The sequence below is a fragment of the Pteropus medius genome, unplaced genomic scaffold (assembly GCF_902729225.1).
Source record: "Pteropus medius unplaced genomic scaffold, Ma_sr-lr_union100, whole genome shotgun sequence".
Taxonomy (NCBI): Eukaryota; Metazoa; Chordata; class Mammalia; order Chiroptera; family Pteropodidae; genus Pteropus; species Pteropus medius.
The window spans coordinates 2,561,187-2,584,243 of NW_024356248.1; the positions used below are offsets into that span (position 1 = coordinate 2,561,187).

Genomic DNA, 23,057 nt, shown 5'->3' on the forward strand with positions numbered 1-23,057 from the left:
AGTGTTCTTTTGGGAGCCCAGAAATACTGATGATCTCAGAAAGGGGTCCTGCAGGATGAGTAGGGGTGGGGAAAAACATGTTCCAGACAGCAGCAACAGCACGTGCCAAGGCGCAGAGGCGAGTAAGCGGATGGGGTGGCTGGGGTCGAGGGGAAGGGAGCTGTGCTGGACCCGAGGCTTTGGGAGTCTGGATGGACAGCTCCCGCAGGCAGCAGAGACCCAGCAGAGGTCTGTCAAACTCAGGTACATTCTCCCCTGCTGCTGTAGGTGAGGTTAATACAGAGGTGGACTAGACTGTGGCTCTTTCTGGCTGTGACACCAAGTTCCAAGCTATGGAGAAGGTTGTACTTCAGGAACTAGGGCCTGTACCTTGGGGGTAGCTGTGTCTTTTTCTAGATCCCAGAGTTCACAGGATAGGGAAGGGCGGGGCCGGGGCTGAAGACCTGCCCCTCCCTCTCCCTCCCAGCCACTCAGAGAAGCCAGGCTGCAGTGGCTCTGGAGCACCCTTCCCCACCCCACCCGATTCCATGGGCCCCCCTTCTCTCCCCTTAATCTAGAACCCCTCCAGGTAGGCTCTGGCTGTACTGGCAGCTAGAACAAAGCACAGCTTCCTTCCCCTCTGCTCCCCCAAATTCTGTCTGGCAAGGCCCAGGCCCACCGAGGCCCTCACCTCAGCGTCATGGCAAACAACAAGAAATAATAATAATGGCAGCCAGCTTTTGTGTCTTCCCTGAGCTAGCCCCTGAGCTGAGTCCCTTGCTTATTATCTCCTCCGCTCATCTTCACAGCGAGGAGGAGCGGCACTCACGGGCACCTCAGCAAAAAGGCCTAGCTGCTGCCCCTGCTCCGGGCACACCAGACCCAAGGACTCTGAGTTCTCCATCCCAGTGGAACCAGCAGCACCAGCAAGGGCACTGGTATCTCCCCGGGTGAACATGATAGAAATGCAAACACTCAGGCCACACCCAGACCCGCTGGATCTTCGGACAGTCTGGGGGTGGGGTCGTAACAAGCCCTCCAAGAGGCCTAATGCGCCCGAACACGGAGAATTGGTCTGTATCGTTTCAGGTCTTTGCCAAAGGCCCCTGTCAGCAGCCTGAGATCTTCCTGGGTTCATCTGACAACCCTGGTGTCCTCCCGCCCACAGCGCTGGCCTCACGCTGCGGAGGCTCCACAGAGGTTCTCCGAATGGACTTTGTCCTCCTCAGACTCAGCCCGAGCCTGCGTGTTCCTGTCACCGCGGAGGCTCCTGTCCTCTGCTTCCAGCCAGTGACCCCACCCCGACCCCCGTTGCTTCTGTCTAGTCAGGAGACTCTTCCCCGGAGTCCCCCCACCACTCCCCACTCCCGGTGCTGGCTTTCTCCTGAAACCCAGAAGGAGGCATATCCTGCCCGCTGCTGGCGTCCGCCCTCCACGTGGGACGCGGGCGGTGGGAGCCTGCGACCTGCGGGGCCCGTCCCCACGGTGGCAACGCAGCCGAGGGCCGCACAGCAACATCCGTCAGTCGCCCGCTTCTTTAGAAAATGATCTAGGGCCCCGCTCAGCTGGAGTACTTTTTTGGTTTGTTATAGAAAGTTGTCCTCGGGGAGGGTTGGGAGATGAGCCGCCGTGGTGATGACAGGATAGGACAGAAGGATGGGAGGAAGGGGCGGAGGAGTGAGGTTTTCGGGTGAGAGGTTGCATGTGATGTCCACCGCGCAGGGGTGCTGCGGGCAGCGGGAGCGGGAGCGAGGGCGGGGCGGGGGTGGGGTGGGGTGGGGGAGGGAAGGGCTGACGTCCAGACCCGGGGCTGCGCACGGAGCCTGATGGCCCAGTGCCAAGACGTGTCTACAGGACGGAAGGGGACACTCTTTCTTAGTCCAGGGAGCAGCCTGTGCACCCAACCCCTGCACTCTGGGGAAGGGGCTGTGCGGAAGGAGGACCTTTTAAAAATTCACGTTTTCCTGCTGCGAAGGTCCGAGCTCGAGGGTCACATGGCTAGGGAGTGGCAGTGCCGGCCGCAAAGGCTGGCAGCCTGGCTCCGGAGTCCCCCGGCTTACCTGCGGCGCTGCACGGCCTGCGTGGCCTTGCAGGACGTCCGGGGTCAGCAGGTCGGGGTGGGGATGAAGGCGCTCCCCCAAAGTGGAGTGGGAACACCCCCTTATTTTCTAGAGAGGTCTGCAGGCACTGGTCTTTGGAAGGTAGACCCCCTCCCTGACCTAAAGGAGCAGGAGGCAGTTTCCTAGGGCTGGCGATTTGGATGATCGAGCCTCTTACCGACCTGCCCTCTGGAGCTGCAGTGAGAGATGCGAGCCCATCTCACCGTCAGTCACAGCGCTCATTCTCCACAGGATCACGGGCCTTCCGCCAGTTTATTAAACACCAGTCCCCGTATTAAGCCTGTACCTAAATGGACGGTTCTAGTAGAGTCGGTCCTATGGGGATGCCCTTGGCCCCAGTCTGGCAGTCATCTTATCTTAGGGCTTCGAGCCCATTTTAAATAAAAGCTGTATTGCCCTTGCTCTACATCGACACCCATGTTTCCTCCAGAGAGGAAAGAAACTGATTTTTATGAGCGCCTACTGTGTGCCAGGTGCTTTGTGAATGAGGGCACCTCGTCAGCACAGCCTGTAAGGGAGACACTGTTTATCTATTCACAGATGGCCAAACCTGACTCAGCAAGAAGTGGCTGACCTCCAAGCCAGGGATGCAGGGACGGGATGGGCAGCCAGACCTTGTGTCCTTCCCACTGCCCCACCCTGCCTTCCTGGCCGTGGAGCCCTCGAGGTTCCTCATGGAGAGGCAGCCATGCCAGCTGCAAGCTCAGAGGAGCGGAGGGGTTTCTTTTCTGAGGATTATGAGATCGGAGAGGGCAATCTGGGACGGTAGACAGACAGACAGACAGACAGACAAGACGTCCCCTTCCTCGTGCACTTCTATACACTGGTCACTCTCAAAAGCACCGCCATCTGCGCACTCAGGCTCACACACTTATCTCCCCGTGTGTATTTACACTGGCTTCTGCAAAGCTTCCTTTGTCCCCGCCTCCCCCCACCCCACCCCTGAAGACACACACATACACATACTCTTGGGGCTGACAGCTATTTCCTCTCTCAGCCTCTCTCCTTTGCCTCTCCTGTCCGGTGCCTCTTGCCTAGCGGCTGCCAGGACCTGACCATCTCCAGGGCTGAAAGCCTGTGTTCCCTCTGTGCTCAGGTAAGGAGATGGTGGCCCAGGGCTGGGCAGCCATAGGGCCCTCTCTAGACCCAGGAGAGAAGGCACAGTTTTATTAGGGGAGAGGGCTATTAACAGCTAAGATAGCAGAGGGTTGGGTTTACCAAAGGCTGGAGGGGACCTTGAGGATTGGGAGGGACTGCATCTTTGTAGGCACTGACTATGTGCCAGGCACAGCTGTGAACCATTCAAGCTTCTCATCCCATACGCACAAGCGGTCTGGGTGGGATAATTTATTACTTTTTTTAAATTAAATTTTTTTTTTTTTTTTAATGCTGCAAAAAGCTTTATTGTTTCAATTTGGTCCAAGGCATGGGAGAGGGCTCCAGGATGGTTAGAAGGCTGCCTGCTGGTTGCAAGGAGAGCCTCAGGCACGAGGTTAACACCAGGGGAATTCAGAGGGGCCCCTCAAAAGCCTCTGGACTCCAAAGGCTCTTAGTCATGCTTGAGGGTGAGACTTTTGAAGAGATACTTGCCCAGCCCAGCCTGGGGGCCAGCCAGCCTGCGGAGCTTAGTCAGGTGGTCTGGGCGGGATGATTTACATGGCAGTCTTAGGGTAACTGACCCAAGTTCACCCAGCTAGGAAATCTAGGAGCAGGGATTCAAACCCAGGTCTCCGACTCCAAAAGCTTGCAATTCTCTGCCCCTGAGCCAAAACGGGACCCTGGGCTTCCTCGGAATCTTGGGAGGCGGGGGTGGGGGCGGGGGCGACTCCAGGCAGCAAGAGGACCGATCCGCACTAATCCCCAGGGTGCAGCAGCACTGTGCTCAATGAGCATCCGCATGGGACTTGGACAAGCAGTTGCTGGACTGGAGGGAAGTTTCAGTGTGGAGGGGGCACGGCACTTATCTGGCTGTTGGGAGTGGAGTCCCAGCTTCAGCACGGGCTAGAAGGTTGTTGGGCAAGTTGCTGTGCTTCTCCAAACCTCAGTTTCCTCTTCTGAAAAATGGTGTCTCATAGAATCATTGCGAGTGTGACTGCTTCACAAACTCTAAAGCTTAGGAAGCAAGAGCATTCTCAGGGGACGCAGGCCCGACGGCTCCCCATCTACCCACCTGCAGAGCCCCAGCTCCAAGGGGCTCATCTGCCAGGAGAACTCTAGCTTGATATCCTGCAATCTCACCCTACACAGGGACGTGATCCCTGGAGAAGGGGGTGGATTTTCTCATCCTGGCCCGCAGTGTTTCCCCTGGATGGATACCGAAGACCACCCCGCCTGCTTCTCTTCTTCCTCCACCATCTCTCACTCAGAGCAGAGGGAGAAGAAGGGGAACAGACCGAGTGCTAAATTTTTGCTTCTTCACTTGTGTATGTTGTTTGGGTGGCTCTGGCCAAGTCATTTAAACACTTGAGTCTCGGTTTTCTCATCTGCAAAATGGGATGGAGAGAAGTTCTGGCACCTTCCTTGTGAAGCCATTGAGCAAGAGGGCACCTATGTAAGGGACCTGTCACAGGACCGGCATGCCATGAGGATCCAGGAGAGCCTGAGTCCCCCTGCTACCCGTCCCCTACCTCCTCATCCCTCACCGATCTCAACCAGCTTCGCCTCAGACGGTCGCAGGTTCTTGATGAGGCTGTGGGTGTGCACATCTGGGTGTCTGCACATCTGTCAGATGCTGGTTTCTCCAGTGCTTACCTGAGTAGTTGCTCGATTAATATCTGTTGAATGAGTGTGTGAGTGAATAAATGAATGAATGGGCTGCGTTTCCTGGGGCAGGCACAGCAGCGGTGGCTTCCACCTGGGTGGGGGAGAGGCCTCCGGAGTCCCAGTCTGGTAGTTCCTTCTGCCTGGCTCCGGCTCTCTCCAGCCTCTTATGTTATTTCCTCTCCAACTATCAGAGGAGGGACTGGCTCCACTGTTCGCAGTCAACACACTCTACCAGCCACCACTGTGGGAGCAAAGGGCACTGGAGAATCTATAGAGAGGAGAGGTCGGGGGTGCTGTGGGTACGGACTCCTTCCATCCCCCAGGCCACCTGAGCCCTCTTGCCCTTTAGGTGGAGCCTCCATCATGCTTCAGCTCTCTGGGAACTGGGAAAAGGAGTCCGGCATGGCCTCACCTTGTTCCTATTTCTCCATGTGGCCTTAGGCTATCTGCTTAATAATCACGATGACATGATTCCGTGCTTACGGTGTGTCAGGCTCTGTTCTAAACGCTTACACATACATTAACTCATTTAACTCTCCCAACAACCTTCTGAGCTAGGTCCCGTTATGACGGACAGCCACGTTGCTGAGGAGGAAACAGGCTCAGGAAGGTTAAATGTTTTGCTCGAGGTTGCACGGTGAGCAGGTTGGGGAGCTGGGATGTTAGTCCCCTCCACCTTCTTGCTTTCGCTCAACTTCACTGATCCCCAGGGGCCTCGTGCAGAACATTCACGGGTCAGACTCCCATCTCCTGGGTCCCCTGTGGCCCCTGCACTGCCCACCTCAGTACCTCCTTCTCTCCATCGCAGTGACCGCCATGTTGGCCAACGGCACCATGAAGCCGCTCTGCCCACTCCTGGAGCAGATGAGCCACCTCCAAAGCCACAGCAACTCCAGCATCCGCTACATCGACTACGTGTCGGTGCTGCTGCACGGGCTGGCCTCGCTGCTGGGCCTGGTGGAGAATGGACTCATCCTCTTCCTGGTGGGCTGCCGCATGCGCCAGACCGTGGTCACCACCTGGGTGCTGCACCTGGCGCTGTCCGATCTGCTGGCCACCGCCATCCTACCCTTCTTCACCTACTTCCTGGCCGTGGGCCACTCGTGGGAGCTGGGCACCACCTTCTGCAAGCTGCACTCCTCCATCTTCTTCCTCAACATGTTCGCCAGCGGCTTCCTGCTCAGCGCCATCAGCCTGGACCGCTGCCTGCAGGTGCTGCGGCCGGTGTGGGCGCAGAACCACCGCACGGTGGCCACAGCCCACAAGGTCTGCCTGGTGCTCTGGGCCCTGGCCGTGCTCAACACCGTGCCCTACTTCGCCTTCCGAGACACCATCAGGCGGCGGGATGGGCGCATCATGTGCTACTACAACATGCTGCTCCTGAACCCCGGGCCGGACCACAACGCTACATGCAACTCGCGCCAGATGGCCCTGGCCGTCAGCAAATTCCTGCTGGCCTTCGTGGTGCCGCTGGCCATCATCGCCTCCAGCCACGTGGCCGTGAGCCTGCAGCTGGGCCACCGCGGCCGCCGGCGGCCTGGCCGCTTTGTGCGCCTCGTGGCGGCCGTGGTGGCAGCCTTCGCACTCTGCTGGGGGCCCTATCACGTCTTCAGCCTGCTGGAGGCCCGCGCGCACAGCGACGTGTCTCTGCGGCCGCTCGTGTGGCGCGGGCTGCCCTTCGTCACCAGCCTGGCCTTCATCAACAGCGTGATCAACCCGCTGCTCTACGTGTTCACCTGCCCCGACGTGCTGAGCAAGCTGCGGAGCTCGCTGCGCAGCGTGCTGGAGAGCGTGCTGGTGGAAGACGGCGACCTGGGCACCAGCTTCCGCCGCCGCCGCCGCTCCTCCTGCACGTCCTCCTGCACCGCCGCCCCCAGCGCCTCCCGCCGCCCCGGGCTGGCGCGCCTGCTGGGCTGGCTGCCGGGCGGCCGCGCTGCTCCCCCGGCCAGGGGCGGGGCCCGATGCCAGGACGAGAGGGGCCCCTTGAACCAGGCACTGAGCTCCACCTCCAGTTAGGGGCGCGGCCGGCATCGCCATTCTCCCCGGAAGGCAAAGGCAGGGCCGTGGCCGGCGCAAAAGCATCCTGAAGGCGCAGTCGTTGAAATATATAGATATCCGGCAGCAGGCGCGGGGATCTGTCTGAGGGCAGGGCCTCGTAATCTGTATTTTAAAGGGCCCCGCATGACTCAGTGAGGCCTTTTCAGAAACAGAGGGGAAAGCAGGGCTTCGCAGACTTTACTGTGCTTGAGCCATTTCCAGTTCCTGCGGGTGTGCAGTCTGATCCGGCAGGCGGAGCGGGGGGGTGCTGAGACCCCCTTGGCGGAGGCCGTGTCGGTGCTGCTGGTCCCCGGACCACACCTGGAGTAAAACGTGACACGGGGTACCAGCAGACTTCTCTTCTGGTGACATGGCAGGAGTGATCGCCCCCTGGCATGGCACACATTTAGATGGTCATGTGGAGCTCTCACTGTAGATGATGGGGGCTGGGGGTGGGGGAGGAGGCGGCAGGGCCTGCGGGCATGTTTTGCATTAAACCGGAGATGTATTTTTGGAGTAGAAAAGTAAGAAAAGGTTTGGGGAGCCCCGTTCCAGTCTAACCTTAGCCATTTTGCCAACTTTTATTGAGCTAGATGCTTTATTCCCACATTCTTAAGGGGCAGGTTCTTATTAGCCCCAATTTTTAACGATGAGCAAACTGAGGCACAAGGAGGTTCAGTGACTTGCCCAAAATACAGGGTCTGCGTGCTACCCATTAAGCGTTACCTGTTCAATTACTATTTGGTAAGTGAAAAAACCACCCGACAGACCCAAGGTACTTACAATAGTAGCTATGTGGGAGACCCCATCTCCACCCTCTGGCCCAGCATCGCCCAAAGTGTTTACAAGGTGGAAGAAGCAAAAGGGTGCCACGGTCAGATGTTTGGGAAACTCAGGCTATTATAGTGCGACGGGCATCTTTACTGAAGGTCTTTAGTCTTCAGTATTTGAATGTCCATGGCAGTCACCCAGATCACAGCATGTGACATTTCCTAGCTTATCTGACGCCTGAGCACGCCCGGTGTTCTATGGCATGTCCTCTGGGCAAGGCTGGTCATCCGAAGACCTCTGCAGCACCCACCTCCTGACCCCACGGCAGCTGAGCAGCTAGTACTCCATTTGCAGATGTGAGGGTAACTCGTACGTCACAGCATGTCCACCGCACCATGTCCTTTCCTCTACCCACCATGGACTTGAGGACAGAGACCGCTGTATTTATTTGCTCTGCATCCCAGGGCCTGGCGCAGAGCTGATGCTAGTGTTTGGCAGATGAAACATTAGTGGAAGAGCCGGGATGAGAAACTCTCTTGGGCTCTTGGTCCAGAGTGCCTTGTGCCCGGCAGAGCCTGGCCCATAGCAACTGCCCAGTAAAATGAACAGTACGTGTACAGCCGACAGAACAGACGTCCCCTCGCCCAGGCTCCCTCCCGCCCCCGCCCGGCCTTACTCACAGCACTTCTGCCATCTGACACGCAATACATTTACTTGTTTATTATGTTTTCTCCATCAAAATGAAAGCTCGAGGGCAGGAACTTTTGTCTGTATTCCCTGCTACCTAGAACTGTGCCTGTACGCAGCAGGCACTCAATAAATATTGTTGTATACTGGACGGGCAGGAGTTAATCAGATCTTTGGGGCGTCTGCCGACTCTGGCACAGGAAAGAGGGTGCTAGAGCGGAACCTCGCTTCCTCCAACCTCCTCGTTTTCATCTTTCAGTGTTGAAAAGTGGGGCAGAGCTGGATTCAGTTTGCTGGGTGACGGGGTCAGTGGGGTACAGAGGTACCCAAAGCAGTCTACAGAAGGTGTGGGGAGCTGATTCTGGACTGCTGGTCTCCTGGCCTGGGTTGGACCCAGGACGTTGAGACAGAACATGCACATTTTGGGGAGTCGCCAGCTCCCTGAGGAGCCAGAAGAATTTACTGTCCTTGGTTTGAAGGCACTTGGAGAAGGAGGGGGAAGGAGAGACAAGGGAGCCGAATCTCTTCCCTCCCCCAGCCTCTGCCGGGCCCCAGGCTCCTCTGGGTCTGTCCCAGAGCCCTCAGAGCTGAGCCCCGTCTGGGTGGGGTCCCTGTTCTGGAGCCCGAGTTGGAGCGCTGGGTCCAGCAGAGGCGTGTGACCAGCAGCCCGGGACACGCTGTGCGTGCCGGACATGGTGGCTGGCTGCCAGAGGCCTCCGGCCTGTCCCGCGCTCAGACCTCGGCAGCCGGCCGCTGGGGCGGCTGCTTGTGCAGCAGGGCCAGGGTGTCCCGTTTCTCGATGGAGCGCAGCTGCTTCTTCTTCGCCCGCTTGAGCTTGGCAGGGTTACGGATCTGGGGGGTGGGAAGGGGGTGCGTGAGTGTGGCAGCAGCCGAGCGGGGGCTGGGAGGCAGGCGGGGCAGCACTCACCACTTGGACAACCTCTGCCTTGCGCTCGTTCTCCAGGCGGCGTTTCAGGTTCTCGGCTCGGCGCTGTTTCTTCTCCTGGAACAGAGTGGAAGGAGTTGTGGTGCCTGGAGCTGAGGCGGCCCTGGTCTCTGAGGCCCCAGGGGGAGAGCTGGCCGACTCCCCAGGGAGGGAAAGGCCTCTCAGCCAGGTCTAGGTCGCTCCTGGTGGTGTGTGGGTGGACAGCCAGGAAAGACAAGTCCGTGCCCATGGGACCAAAGGCCCACCGTGGTGGGGAGGTCCCGATCCCATCTGAGGCGGGCACCTGGAGAGGCAGCTGAGGACAGGGCCTTAGATGGGACTGGTGGTGGTGGGGGGCGGGGGGCTTACACACGGTGGCTCCCCACCTGGAAACTCCGGCACATGCAGACAGTGCCCCCTGGCACAGCCCCCTCATCAATTGCCAGGGGAGAAGGGGTGGGCTGGTTCCCTCATTCTTGCCCTCTTAGCCTCTCCCTCCCTCCCCCTGATGTCCATGTGACCTGACAACGCCAAGGCCAGGGGCGAGCGCTGGACAGGGTGGAGGCTGCAGAGAAGAGGCTCCGGTTCGAATCCTGGCTCTGCTATTTCCTAAGTTGGAGACCTTGGCCAAGTTGTTTGACCTCTGTGAGCCTCAACTCCCCCCTCTTTAAAGTGAAGATGATCACGTAAGCTTGTTTTGAGGAATAAAAGAATGAGCACATGTACAGGGGTTAGCATGCCAGCCTGCCTACTGGGAGCACTTAGAGGGTGAAGCTAGACGGATTCTGTCTTGGGAGCGGGAAGCCCATTCTGCTTTGCTGCCTGCTCCCTGGTGGGGCCAGGTGGGATGTGGGCTCCGAGGCTGCTGCATGGCTGGGGCAACTCTTGGCTTTGGTAACTCAGGGGAGTGGGGGTGGCCTGGGCCCCCAGGGCGAAAGGAGAAGTGAGACTTGGGCTCCCGGAGTGAGGGGAAGGTCTGAAGGCCACGGTAAGAGGCTGTCTTGCCCAAGAGGGAGCCAGGAAGTGAGATAAAGCTCAGCGCACATGGCAGCAGCCACACCTACAGGACCTTGGCCACAGGCTGAGCTGGGGCTACTGGAAGCAGGTGGCTGAGTGACTGGTCCACTCCCTCCTTTCGGTGGCCAGGCTGGGAGCACAAGCTGGGTAGAGATGCCTGACTCCTCCTGTGGCCTTGGGACCACCAGGCCAGTGCTGTCCCACCGAAGACCCCAGTCCTGGAGGGGAAGTCACTGGCCAATGCTCCCGCCTCGCTTCCTCTCCATGGCTTGCTGGGGCTTCCTGGTGACCGAAGAGGTTGGACGTGGGCTTCTAATGGGGCATTTCTGGCCCTGGGATGAGTGTCAGGGGGAAAACTGGAGGAAAGTACGGGCATTCACTTTGCTGATGCGTGGCAGTCACCTCTTGGAGAATGACAGCAGCAATATGGGGGACAAGGCTTTCCACCCTGTAAGCCTTCCCCACCTGAGCAGGGACCCCAACCTCACCTCACCAAGTAACCTCCTCCCCATCCCTGAGCCTTGTATAGGACCCCAGGCTAAACTGGATGTCCCACTGGCCTTCCCTACCTGTGGTCCCAGACTGCACTTCTGCTTCTGGCCAGGCTGCCTGCCTCCCAGGGGCCCTCTGGCTCAAGAAAGGCTTGTGACCAAGTCAGCCACACCTCTGGGTGCCTGTGTGAGGTTACACTCCCCGGGGCCCGTCACAGCAGACACTGGTGTGGCCTGAGCTCCAGCCGCAGCCTGGCTGGCCAGCCCCTCACCTGCCGGCGCCTCTCCTTCTCCTCCTCCAGGTGCCGGGCGAAGTCCTTGGCCAGCTTCCTTTCCTGCCGTTCCTTCATCTTCCGCTGCCAAGATGTGCGCAGGGGCTTGTCCTGAACCATCTGAGAGAACCTGCATGGGGAGAGGGGTCGCTCGCAAGTTCTGTGGGCTGTAGCCACACCCTCTCCTCTGCTCCGGGCTCTGGGCCCTTCCCCTGAACCCAGTGAGCATCACCTCCCCACCAGCCAGTGTGCTGAGAAGTTGACCCTCCGGCTTTGCAGAGACTTGGGGCAGGAAAGGGCTCTGACCATGCCCGCCGCCATTTCTCAAGCCCTGGTTATGTGCCTCTGAGGTGGAGACTCTTGTTCTCTCCATTTGACAGAGGAGCAAACCAGGGCTCAGAGAGATTAAATATGTCCAAGGTCACTGTGTTCCCAAATCCCAGTTTGTGACAACAGTCCAGGCCACACGGCCTCTGCCATAAAGCTGCTCTTCTGGAGACGGGGCTCACTCCTGACCAGGGCAGCCGTGAACGGGCCAGTCCCCTGTAATGGTTCAGAATCTCTCTCCCCAGTAGGGAAATGTGAAATGGAGAAGGAATTAAAGGTTAACAGGGGATGTCTTGTATTCCTTAAGTGTGATAGGGGCATTATAGTCATGGGAGAAAGGAGGTTATCTCTGTGGGAATGCATGCTGCCAGGATGAGTGGGGGCAATGACATACCAAGGACCTGCTGTGAAATATTCCAGGGGGAGAAAAAAAGGAGAAAAAAATGTCAGGGTGCGAGATAAAGCCAGACCAGTAACATGCTGAGGACTGTGGCAGCTGGAGGTGACAACGTGGGGTTCTCAGACTGTGCGCTTCCTTTCCTGTAGGTCTTTCCCCTTGAACTAACTGAAGGCTGCTTGGGTGTCCCGTGGGCCTTTTCTCCCTAGCAGATCCCCTCACAGTGGCCTTTTTGCCTCCCCCACCATTTCTTAACTTCCGAAAGAGTTCCTGTTCATCTACTTCCATTATACGGTGTCCTGAACTGTCACAGCAGGTCAGTGGTCCTGCCCCAGCCTCTGAAGGCTGTGGTGCTTGCAGGGCAGAGCCCACTCTGTCCACGGGGAGGGGTCAATACGGCTCTTCTGGGCTGTTTTCTCTCCTTCCTGCTCCATAGGAGTCTGGCACACATGGTCAGACTTGTGTGGGCCTTGATCCCCACGCCTGTCCGTCTTCAGGCTGATTCTGCCCCCCTCCCTCACTCTGCCTGCCTCCGACCCCAGCACACCCCTGCTCTGCTCCTTCTCTCCCTCTCCAAGGGCCTGCTGAAGACCTGGCCTCCTAAGCACAGAATGGGGCTATGGCATGGACTTCCTCCTTACCCTGAACTAGGGTGTGAAAAACCCAAGGGGATCAGGCAGTGGGGACCTGGGCACAGAGTCACAGGACACAATGCTGCATCTTTCTAGAGCAGCGCTGCCAAACAGAACGTTCTGTAATGGTGGGAGTGACCTACATTTACGCTGTTCAATAAGGAAGCCACTAGTCACACTGGCTGCCGAGCACTTGAAATGTGGTTGGTGTGACCGAGAAACTGAAAATTTAATTTCAATTTAAATTTAAATAGCCACATGCAGCGGTAGCTAAGTATTGGGGTAGTGTAGGTCCAGAGCATCAGTTTTACCTGGAGAATTTACCTGGAGACAGGCCTGGCTTCCTAGGCCTAAATCCAGCACTTACTATCTCTGTGACCTCGGGCAAGGTAGCCTCTCCGAGTCTCTCAGCACCTTCCCATGTTAAATGGAGATGAGAATCATTCCCATCCCAAGGCGTGTGGGAGGATTAATCGAGACTTGGTTTGAGAAGCACTTAGCACAGTGCTATGCACGCAGATGATGCTCAATAAATGCCACCCTTCAGAGAAGGGAGATGGCACACTCAGTGAGCATTGTGCAGAAGGTGGCGTCTGGCAGGGGAGGTGGGACTGCAGCCAGGCTTTCCCAGGTGTGACTGTCTCCCTCCTTATCCTCTTTGCTGGGACACCTGGAGCAGGTGCTGACTCCACTGTCTCTAGGCTCACTTATCACCCACCAAAGCTGTTTCTTCAAAGAGCCCAAAAATCAATTCCAAGGCCCTTTGGCCTTTTTCCACAAGACCCGCCAGCAGCTTCTGAAGGTGTTTTAATTCTCCTCCTTTACCCGGCTCTCCTCCTTTACCCAGGATCTCCTACAGTCTGTTCTCCCCTGGTTTCTTTGCAGAGCCTCCGTCCTCATATGTAAATCTAGTGAGGATAAACTTGCTGCTTCACAGGGCTGATGAGCAGGTTAAACACCACGATGCATGCTGGTCCCTCTGTCTGGAAGGCCATCCCCTGGCCAATGCTTACTAAAGTGCTTATCAGTGTTCTGTATACTCAATGCTGGTTATACTTTTTATCACAGAGGCAAATAACTTAACAGATAATAGTGGGTGAAGACATTACTGCTTTTTATCAAGTCATGGGTGGTTTACTTGCTTCTGCCCCCCTCACCAGAGAGGGCAGACAAAAGTAAATGCCTGTTGAATGAATACACAAATGTGCTATAGGAGAGGTCCGCAGGGACTCTGAGGAGAAAAGCAGCACAGAAATAACTACGCTCTCACCCTCTCCGGGGTCCCACAGCGTGTTACTACATTCTCATTGTAACCAACAGTTTGTGTGAGCTCTTTCCAACCCAGGGGCTGTCTCCAGGCTGCACCGGCGCCCCAACACCACAGAGAACCCCTGCCCAGCTCCCCCGCCCTTCACCTCTTCTTGGAGCGGTCCTTCCACACCCGCCCCGACTTGGGCTTTCCCTTCGGGATTGTTGGAATCGCCACCTCCTCCTTCAACGTCTTGGACGCTGGGGCCTGGGCTGAAGATCCTTTTCGCTTCTTTGGCCCGAGGCCGTCACTTACTGGCTCCCTGGCCGGAGGTGGCTTGTTAGGCTCGTGCTCACCCCGGGGGTAGTCGGGTGACGGTGGTGACAGGTCCTGTAGTGGCGGCGAGGGCTCGGGACCAGGCGCTAGCTGACCGAGATAAGGCTCTGGTAATCCTGGGCCCGGATGCAACTGATATCGGGGGGCCCCTGGGGCCAGCTTCTCTTTACTCTGGGCTAACTCCGCGTCCGGTTCGTCTTGGCTCTGGAAGTACTTTGGTGACTCCCCACTTGGTTTTGGCTGACATTGGGGGGTTTCAGGGCTCGACTCCGGCTGTCTTTGGGGAGACTCCTGGCCTGGATGTTGCTGACTCTGGGGGAACCCTGGGCCCGGATCTGGCTCCTTTCGGGGGGACTCCAAGCCTGCTCCTTGTCGTAGGCTGGGTGATCCCGGGCAGGTCTCCGGCTGACGTCCCGGGAACCCCAGGCCGGGCTGCCGCACACTCCGAGACCCGGGCTCCTTCGTTTCTTCTGGGTTCGACTCGAACTCCAAAAGGGCTCGTTTCGCCTGCAGAAGTGAGGTGGAGCTCTCGGAGGATTCAGGGTTTAGGCCTTCCAGCCGCCGGCTGCGCCTCAGCGGTGTATCCATGGCCCAGCCGGAAAGTTTCCCAAATCCGAGCCCACGTGCAGCCTCTGAGACTACCGGCGCCGTCTTATGACGTCAGGGGCTGCTACGTTTGTGCCGGGCCGGAGCGGCTGTTGCTAGGGCGGCCATGTTGGTGATGGACAGAGAGGCGGGGTAGACGCCCCGAAGGGGTTGGGCTTACTGGGCGCATGCGCAGAAACGTTGCGAAGAATTTACTTGCGATTGGCGAGCGAAGGCTCGCTTGAGTTCTGTTTACCTTTCATGCAAACAGAGTCTCCTGGGGGAAAGAGACTGTGCAGGCAGGAAAGGGAAGGGGCACCCATTGCTTGGAAGGAAGAGGATTGGAAAAAGATCCGGGGAGCCCGTCGACAAGGCCGGATGAAAACTTTGCCGCTGACTCACTCCTGTGGATTTGGGCAGAGGTCTCACCCTCTTTGGGCCTCAGATTTTGCACTAGTTTGGTGTATCTAAAATGACCCTGTCGTAGTGCTCTTCACTGCCAGAGTGAATGTTACCTGGTGGATGCTGGCGATGGGAAGTCTCTTAAGTTGAATGTTCACAACCTTGCCTTCTTTTCTCCCACCCCGTGCTGTGCTTAGGTACCAGATTTATGGCTCTCCCTTTTCAACATTTTTAACATTCTTTTCAACATTTTTAACATTTATGTATGCAGTCGAGGTACCGGTAAGATGCACCATCTTTGGCCTGGCACACCTGGGCCCTCAGCCATGCTGTATACTCTCTTAGGTGCCCTGTTTGCCCCAGTTCTAGAAACAGATTAGATGGCCTCTGAGCTTCCTTTCAGCCAAGGTTCTGGTGGTCTTTGCCCCAGTGTGCGAAGCTACCTCTTTCCCTACTTTGCGTGAGACCCGGGAAGGGCTTTGAGTCATTCACAGGAGGAGTTTTTCTTAGGAAGAACATCTTGGAAGTTGCCCAACTGCGTCCCAGCGCTCCAGTATTATTCTGAGAACTGCCTGGGGATGGCCTTCTGGGATCCCAGGGCTCCTGTCGTGCCATCCCGGTGGCTTCTTTTAGAAACCACTGTTTCTCCAGCAGAGGGGTCGTGAGAGAGCCTGGGAAGTTGTTCAAAGATGTTCAGGGGTCAGAGGAGGAAGGTCAGGGCAGGCATTTGGGGCCTCAGCACTGAGCATAGTCCCCACCTGCTGAGTCACTCTGCAGTGTCCGATGGAGCCCAGACCGTCTTGACTGCTGGTCTAGGAGACGGTGAGGAGGTTCCAGACAAAGATTTCTGGAGGATGGAAAAGTGGATTGAGAATCCCTTAACACCTCTCACTCTGTGGCTGGGGCCACATAGCCTCCACGATGCGTCGTGATGAATTCAGCCACTCGAAATCACTTCCCTAAGGATAAGGCGATGGCATGGCTTCTCCAATGTCCCTTAAGGTTGTCAGAAATAGCTGCACTCTTTCGCTGTTACCTGTGTTAGTCCCTGCCTTCCGGGCCCCTCTCAGAGGCTCCATCTGCAGGCTCAGTGCCCTCAGGATCCTGGGCCAAGTAAGGCCCTGCGGGGATGCTTCGCCCCAGTCCCCTGCCCAGCCGTGCAGCTCCCATCACAGAAGCAGCTTGGACCATCCTTGCCCATCGCCCAGCTCTTCCAGCTCCAACTCTTGGTTCCTTAAATTCCCGCAACTGCCTGAAGACCCGAATGGCCGGCTGCGCAGAACCATACCTGGTGTGCATCACCAGGGCTGCTGAAGGAGACCGTATGCCACCTTACTGCTACTGCCCTGTGCCAGGTCCCCTCAGCTTCCTGCTTTCTGAGCTCTTGCCCTCAGCTAGAGACTTGGCTCTCAAATGTCGATTGGATCGCATCCCAGCCCTGCTTTAACGTACTTCAGAGGATAATCTCAGGCCCCCGCCAGGGGAGCGTGAGAGAAAGAGATGTTTTACAGACAGGGTTCTACGGGTTCCCTTCGAATCACGTGTGGAGACCCTTTATCAACCTAGGCATCAAGCAAGCTCTGTCCCAGAACCCTCCACTGCCACCTAAACTGTTCATCATTGTCATTATGAATGGTGTGCAGGGGCCCAAGGGGTACCCCTGACTTTTTCAGAAAAGCCTGGGGTGGCTGTGGCCATTGGGACTCTGTCCCCTTACAATCCTTTGCTTTCTACGGCGAACATCCCAGCCTCCTTGCCCTGGGGTGGGAGGGTGCTGAGGGGTCCTCTACATGTCCCCAGAGGCCCCCGCAGGATGGAGCCCCACTTGTCTATGCAGGTAACCTGGTCTATCCATGCACCCTCTTTTGTCCTCTTCCCTGTTCCTGCCTCACTTTCTGACTTGTAGGTACTCGTCGGTCATTTTCTGAACAGATTATTGGCACGTAAATCCCCGTCTCAGAGTCAGCTCTGGAGGAACCCAGCCTAAAACACTGGAGCGAGCAATTACCGGGCCAGGCATTCTTTGAGGCTCTCTCGGTAACAAACCCATGTAATCCTCACAGCAACCCCTGCGAGGCGGGTGCTATTGTTATTACTCCCACATCGCCGATAAAGACACCTGAGGCACAAAAAGGCAAAGGTGCTTGCCCAAGGTCACACGGCTGTGCATCGAGGAGTCAGGGCCACAGTGCCATAGCTGGCGTGCTTGGCTGCCTTGAAGTTGCCCCTCAGGTGGGCCTCACTCGCGCCTTCCTCGACACTCACCCTGATTTGTGCCCTGGTAGGTGCCGAGTGCCACATCACCTCAGGGGCCGGCTGCGGCTCCCTGTGCGCCCACGCCAGGCAGAGAGCTGAGCGGGCAGTATTGGCTGATTTATGTAATCTGAAATCCGCTGACTGAAGGAAGCCGCGCGCCCACAGATGACCAGAGATAGGGATGAGGTGCTCTTCTCTGAGCCATTGATACTCCACCCAGCCAAGGGTGAGGCCACTGGGAGGGTGTGACCGTCTCCAGATGTCAGGGGAGTGAGTTTGTACAGCCCCTCTGTTCAGAAGCAAGGTCAGAGATAAGCAGAGACAGGCTCGTGGCCATCACCTGCAGGACTAACTGAGCGCTTACTCAGTGCTGGGCCTCTCCGGAGTGGCCAAGCAGAAGGACGATGGCCTGCCCCAGGATGGGGCTCCTGAAGCGTTTGCTGAATGCGTGAATAGATGCTCACTACGACCCCCCAGGCCAGGGTTGAACATCTCTGGTTTACCAACAGGGAAATCCGTGGCTAGGAGACCTGGTGATTTGGTGCCGGCGACTCAAGAAGACGGTGCACGGTGCAAGGACAGGATCGAAACTCAGGGCTCCCCGACTCCACACACAAGCCCCGACTCTCACATCTGCCAGGCCCAGGACTGGGGGGTGGGGGCCGAGGGTGTGTGAGGACCTGGCAAACTGGGATGTTGCTGAGTGTGGCGGGAGTGAGGGCAGGACCTCGATGAGGCCGAGGTGACCCTGGGCTGGGGCTGAGCATGGCCACTCAGGGCCGGGCTGCCCTCTCCCCCACTCCGAGGTCTCTAAGTATTTGCAGACAGTTTTCCTGTCGCCTCCTCAGAACTTTCTCTTTTCCCCTGCTCCTCCGGTTACCTCTCCCACAGAAAACGGAAAAGACACCAGTTCTCTGCAACGCCTCCCGAACGTGGCGGCCGGAGCTGATCACTCAGGCACCCAGCTTGCCTGCCCCACAGAGAGCCGAGGGCATTTGTCACTTCCCTGTTTCACCATTCCCATCAGTGTGGCCAGGTCCCCATCTTCTTCCCAACCGTGACCCACCCATTGAAACCCTTAGTCTGCTGCGTTCCAGCTGCTGATCCCCGGATCCTGGTCATGAGCTGTCGTTGGTTTTTTTTTTTTTTACCAGGACGAGTGCAGGCTTTGCCACTCGGCCTTGCTGCATTTTGTTTCACCCTCCCTGGAGACCCAGCTTTCTTCCTTCAATGATCGCTCCCCTCCTCCTTTGCGGCTGCTTCTAGGTACCGAGAACCAGGCCCTGCTGAGAACTTGCCACAGGACCAGGGTTCTCGTGTCACTTCTTATCACGAGCGCTTATCTCGGAGGTTCATCTCTTCTGTGTTCCCAACAGCTCACGATGAGTCTCAGGTTCTCAAGAGGAGGGGCAGAGACCTCAGCAGAGGGGTGAGCTGCACCGATGGGAGCGGAACCTGGGACCCCTGCTGAGAAGCCCCCCGCTCTGGCCTCAGAGGGCATCGCCAGGGTGCAGAGAAGCTGACTGGGCTGCGGAGCGCCCCTTTGCGTGGCTCCGTGTACCTGCAAAGCTTATCTCCTGATCCCCTCACAGCAGCGACAGGTTTTGCTGAGTCAGGAAGGGGCAGACCTGCATTCCCCAGGATGAGGAGACCACTTCCCCCTCTTTGGGCCCCTCCCCCAGGCAGGCCAGGGAAGGGGTGGGGTTGAGCTGAGGAATGAACACCTGGGCCAGGTGGCTGGTAGATACCCCAAGAAGGGTTGCAGAGAATGGTAGCTCACACCACGTCTCGCCCTCACCCCAATGTGAGGTCTCAAACTTTGGTGAGCATCAGAATCATACGGAAGGCCTATTAAAATGCAGATTCCTGGGCCCCAGCCCCAGAAATGATGACTCAGGAGGTCTGGGGTGGGGCAGAGATTCTGCATTTCTACCAAGCTCCTGGGTGACACTGCCGCTGGTCTGTGGCTTCATGGGGATGAGTACGGATGGCAGAGGTACAGGCCCTTGACACTGAGGCGTAGTGTGATGCAGGACACAGTGAGCGATACAGGAAGAGCTTCTCTGCTCCGTCTGTCCATACAGAGCATGGCCTGTGTTTACCCTCTCGTTTATTTATTCACCAAATATTTACTGAGTCTTTATTATCTGACAGACACGAACAGTATAGAACCGCGCACTTGTGGCCTCCGCCTCACCGGCGCTTAGTCTGTCTTGAAACGCTTGAATCTCAAAACTATGCTTTGAGGAAGGCTGAACTGAGCGGGAATTATTATTCCAACGTTAGGGGAGAGGAAAGAGCACCGGAGAGGGGTTACGTGACTTGCTGAAGGTCACACAAATGTAAAGTGGCAGAACCTGAACTCGAGACTTCTTAACTTGGAATCTGGCTGTCATCCCCCTGGCTGTGAGCCATCTCCGCTTCATGGGGTTGGGTTTGGATGGCGGAGCTACAGACCCTGGACACGTGTCAGTGGGTGACAGCTGGGGGCTTCATCCTTACGTGCGGAAGGAGGGTTTGACAGACAAGTAAACAAATGGGCACACCCCCCCCCACGCCCACATGCACAATTCTCGCTTCCTAAGAGGACAGTTTCACAATGAGTCACCCCCTCCCCCTTCCTCTTCCTTCAGGTCGTTTACCCCTCTCCTCTCGCTCTTCCAGTGTGGTATCTGCTCCAGCGAGCCTTTTCTTCCCCAACCAACAGGGCAGCCTTGTCTCCATGGTAACCCCTGGAGACCTGTCCTTGGTGACTAAGGAGCAAATGATAAGGCCCCTTTCCTGAAGCACGGACCGGCTAGGTCCCTGGTTTGAGGGGGGACTCTGTGGGCCCTGTGGCCTGGGAACGTCTGTTCCGTCCACCCCTGCACATTCTCACGGTGGACGAAACCCGGTCCCAGAGCTGACTGAGGTGCTGAGATGAGGTTTCCCCGAAGTCAACAGACTTGCTTTTCTGTTCTTCCCAAGGAGCCTCAGGGACCTCCGTCTCCCCCGCCCCTGCCCCATGCAGGATGGAGCAGCCATCCCCCCCACCCCCACCGCTAGTGCACTGAATCAGCCAGGCTCCTGCCGGCTCTCACATCCCGAGGCTTGCTCTATCGAAGAACTGTTATGAAAAGTGATTTTTTTCCCCCCAAAAGGACCCTTCACCTGCTTACACATTCAAAGGTATATCATTTATGCTAAATTTTAAGGAAGTAAAAATTACGGCAAATGTTGATGAGAAGACATTTTATTGTAGTGGATTCAAAAACACAAAAACATACCAATCCCCCTGGAAGTTTAGATGATAGGGATTCTGTCCAGGGTGGCTACCAAGCACGAGGCTGTTTGCGGGTGTTACCTCACTGAATTCTCACGGCCACCCCGTGAGGAAGCTGATCCTGCACCCTCATTTTTAGAGGTGAAGGAGTTTGTCAGGGCCGACAGAGAATCTGAATTCAGGATTCTGGCTCCAAAGTAGGTGCATCCTCACCCACACCTTTCCGGCTCTGTGTTTTAGGCATTTGACCTAAATCAAGAATAAATCCTTTCTCTAGCCTAGGCCTGATTTTTCTATTCTTTAAAAATATGGCACAAGGCAGAAGTTTTGGGTCATTAAGACTGTCTTTCACACACAGCGGGGGCCGATCAATCAAAGGGTTATTTTTGCTCTTTTATTTTCTGTTCAAAATAAAATATTACACAACACTCAGATATTATCACTCTGCTTGCGTGGTTTTAGCTCTGCCTACGAGATGACTTGGGGTAGATCTAGATACTCCCATTTTTGGAAATTAGATGCAGAAGGTGTAGGTGAGCGCATTTTCTAAAGTTGACTGCGACAGTATCTCCTGTCCAGGCGCTCCTCCTCCAATTTGACCTTGACGTCTCTTTCCTTGGGTGGTGGGGTCTATGTTTCCCCATCTCTGAACCTGGATGACCTTTGTGGTTGCCTTGGCTGAAACAGTATGGCAGAACTATTGTTATGTGACTTCTGAGGCTAGGTCGTAAGAATGCCACGAGCTTCTGCCTGGCTTTCACAGGATACTCATTCTCGGAGCTCGGCTGCCTCTCTGTGAAGAAGCCCAAGCCATCCCATGTGGATGGACCACGTCGAGAGTGAAAATATGCCTGCCCACAGCCCAGCTGAGATCCCAGCTGACTACCCACATCATCTGCAAGGCATGAGCGAAGATGCTTCCAGATGCTTCTAGCCCCCACCTGTCAGGTCACTCCCAACTTCGAGTGTGCCTAGGAGAGGTCCCAGAAATCATGGTGCAGAGACCTCCTCTCTCCACTATGCCCTGTCTAGGTTCTGTGACACTGAACCTATGAGCATAGCAAAAATAATTGTTTTATATCATGAAGTTTGGGGTTGTTCGTGACACAGCTAGAGTAACTGGAACAAAAGGTATTTGCTCACAGTTAGTAGGTGTCTATCTCAAGAGAGAAAGTCTTATGGCCTTTTCTGCACCCTCTTTTGGGGAGGGCAGATGTGATTGGCAGGGGTGATGCCTAATCCTAGCCTCATTCATTAGAGGCAGATTGGATGGGCAAGACCTTCCTCGTTCTTTAGTCACCACATATTAATATATTTTACTTGCTTACTTGTTTATTGTTTATTTCCCACCGATGAGAATATCAGTTTCTTGTGGACAAGAGTCGTTTTGTTGTTTTGCTTTGTTTTGTTTGTTACTGTATTCCTAGAGCCCAAACTAGTGCTTGATACTTAGTAGTTTCTCAATAAAAAATTGCTGAATGAATGAAGATGAAACATCAAATGGGCACAGTTTTTGACAGTAATTTCTTAGGAGAATTTGGTTAACATTGCCATGTTCTAGTTTTTGTGATAATGTGAAATTATTCTCTGGACAATGGCAAGCTCATGTGGTAGGGGGAATCGCTTGAGAATCATAGTAGAAAATAGAATAAAGAAGAGAATAATAGGGAATAGTTAAGAGTTCATAGTTAAGAATAGTTAAGAATCCCAGTCTTTTCTTGAAATAAAGGGAAAAAAAAGAATCATTAAATGCATGATGAGTGGTAGGGGGATTTCAGGGCTATACTAAGGAGTTTGTTCAAGGAATTCATTCCCGGACACTGTCTAAAGGATTTAAAATCAGTCAATAATAAGGATCGATTCGAGCAAGATTTCTTTGTTGATTGGCGTGTACTGATTGTCATGGGGTCCACGAACAAGTGTAAGGTGGGGTCACTGTCCTCCAGCTGTGTTGAGTCCAGACGGAGAGATAAGACTGAAGTCTGTGAGACAGCCAGCCCCCGAAGGCAAGCTAGGCCCAGTGGTAAAACCGATAGGGTTTCGCCAGCTGAGACTCTTGAGGATGGGAGAACATCAAGGAGGACTTCCTGGAGGAGGCAGATCCGGGAGCTTGAGAGACTGGTTAGGTAGGCTGCTTTCCCAGGCACTGACCCAGAAACATGCTAAAGCACCACAGGGATTCATCAGAAATCTGCTGCCTAATAATTCAGATTTCCACCTGTAGGGTCTCACATAACTAGTGGAAAGGAAATTAGTGTCTCTTTTGCCAAATACTCTTAAATAGATAAGTAAGGACTTAGATATTTAAGTAGGTAATATTTTTAAGTAGACAGAAAACCTTCCCTTCCCTAGCTCCAGCCCACATCCATGGGATTTTAAAAATTTTTTTTTTTTTTTTATGATGCTCATTGGAAGTTGCTGCATCCGTGGGCTGGTCCAGCCCTGAGACCAGCCAGCTGGCAGCTCCTGGAGTGGGCATTGCTGAGCAGCCCGGATTCTGAAACTGCATACTGCACAGCGAGGGCTGTTTCCCAAGAACGCATCTGCAT

General features: G+C 55.7%; 2 protein-coding genes across 3 annotated transcripts; one reads left to right on the plus strand and one right to left on the minus strand.

Moving 5' to 3' along the window:
* Positions 1-3,094: 3,094 nt before the first annotated feature.
* On the plus strand, positions 3,095-7,227 carry PTGDR2 (prostaglandin D2 receptor 2). Its single transcript, XM_039860132.1, has 2 exons — positions 3,095-3,195; positions 5,671-7,227. The coding sequence occupies exon 2, from the start codon at positions 5,679-5,681 to the stop codon at positions 6,876-6,878; it is 1,200 nt and encodes a 399-aa protein (XP_039716066.1). The 5' UTR covers positions 3,095-3,195; positions 5,671-5,678; the 3' UTR covers positions 6,879-7,227.
* A 1,148-nt stretch (positions 7,228-8,375) lies between these two features.
* Positions 8,376-14,712, minus strand: CCDC86 (coiled-coil domain containing 86). Of its 2 annotated transcripts, XM_039860147.1 has the most exons (4): positions 13,834-14,706; positions 11,063-11,192; positions 9,286-9,360; positions 8,376-9,209 (listed from the first exon to the last, which is right to left on the minus strand). In XM_039860147.1, the coding sequence occupies exons 1-4, from the start codon at positions 14,589-14,591 to the stop codon at positions 9,090-9,092; spliced, it is 1,083 nt and encodes a 360-aa protein (XP_039716081.1). In that variant the 5' UTR covers positions 14,592-14,706; the 3' UTR covers positions 8,376-9,089. The 2 variants fall into 2 exon arrangements, with proteins under 2 accessions (XP_039716081.1, XP_039716082.1); XM_039860148.1 differs by lacking the exons at positions 8,376-9,209; positions 9,286-9,360 and adding an exon at positions 9,693-10,423 and having other exon boundaries at positions 11,021-11,192; positions 13,834-14,712.
* Between the last annotated feature and the right edge of the window lie 8,345 nt (positions 14,713-23,057).

What these genes read in the sequence shown, in the direction of transcription:
- PTGDR2 (XM_039860132.1), top strand. Translation starts at nt 5,679, where the DNA reads ATGTTGGCCAACGGCACCATGAAGCCGCTCTGCCCACTCCTGGAGCAG.
- CCDC86 (XM_039860147.1), bottom strand. Translation starts at nt 14,591, where the DNA reads ATGGATACACCGCTGAGGCGCAGCCGGCGGCTGGAAGGCCTAAACCCT. An exon ending in AAGGACCGCTCCAAGAAGAG is followed by an intron (nt 11,193 to 13,833) that starts GTGAAGGGCGGG and finishes CTCCCCATGCAG; the next exon opens with GTTCTCTCAGATGGTTCAGG. An exon ending in AGAAGGAGAGGCGCCGGCAG is followed by an intron (nt 9,361 to 11,062) that starts GTGAGGGGCTGG and finishes ACTCTGTTCCAG; the next exon opens with GAGAAGAAACAGCGCCGAGC.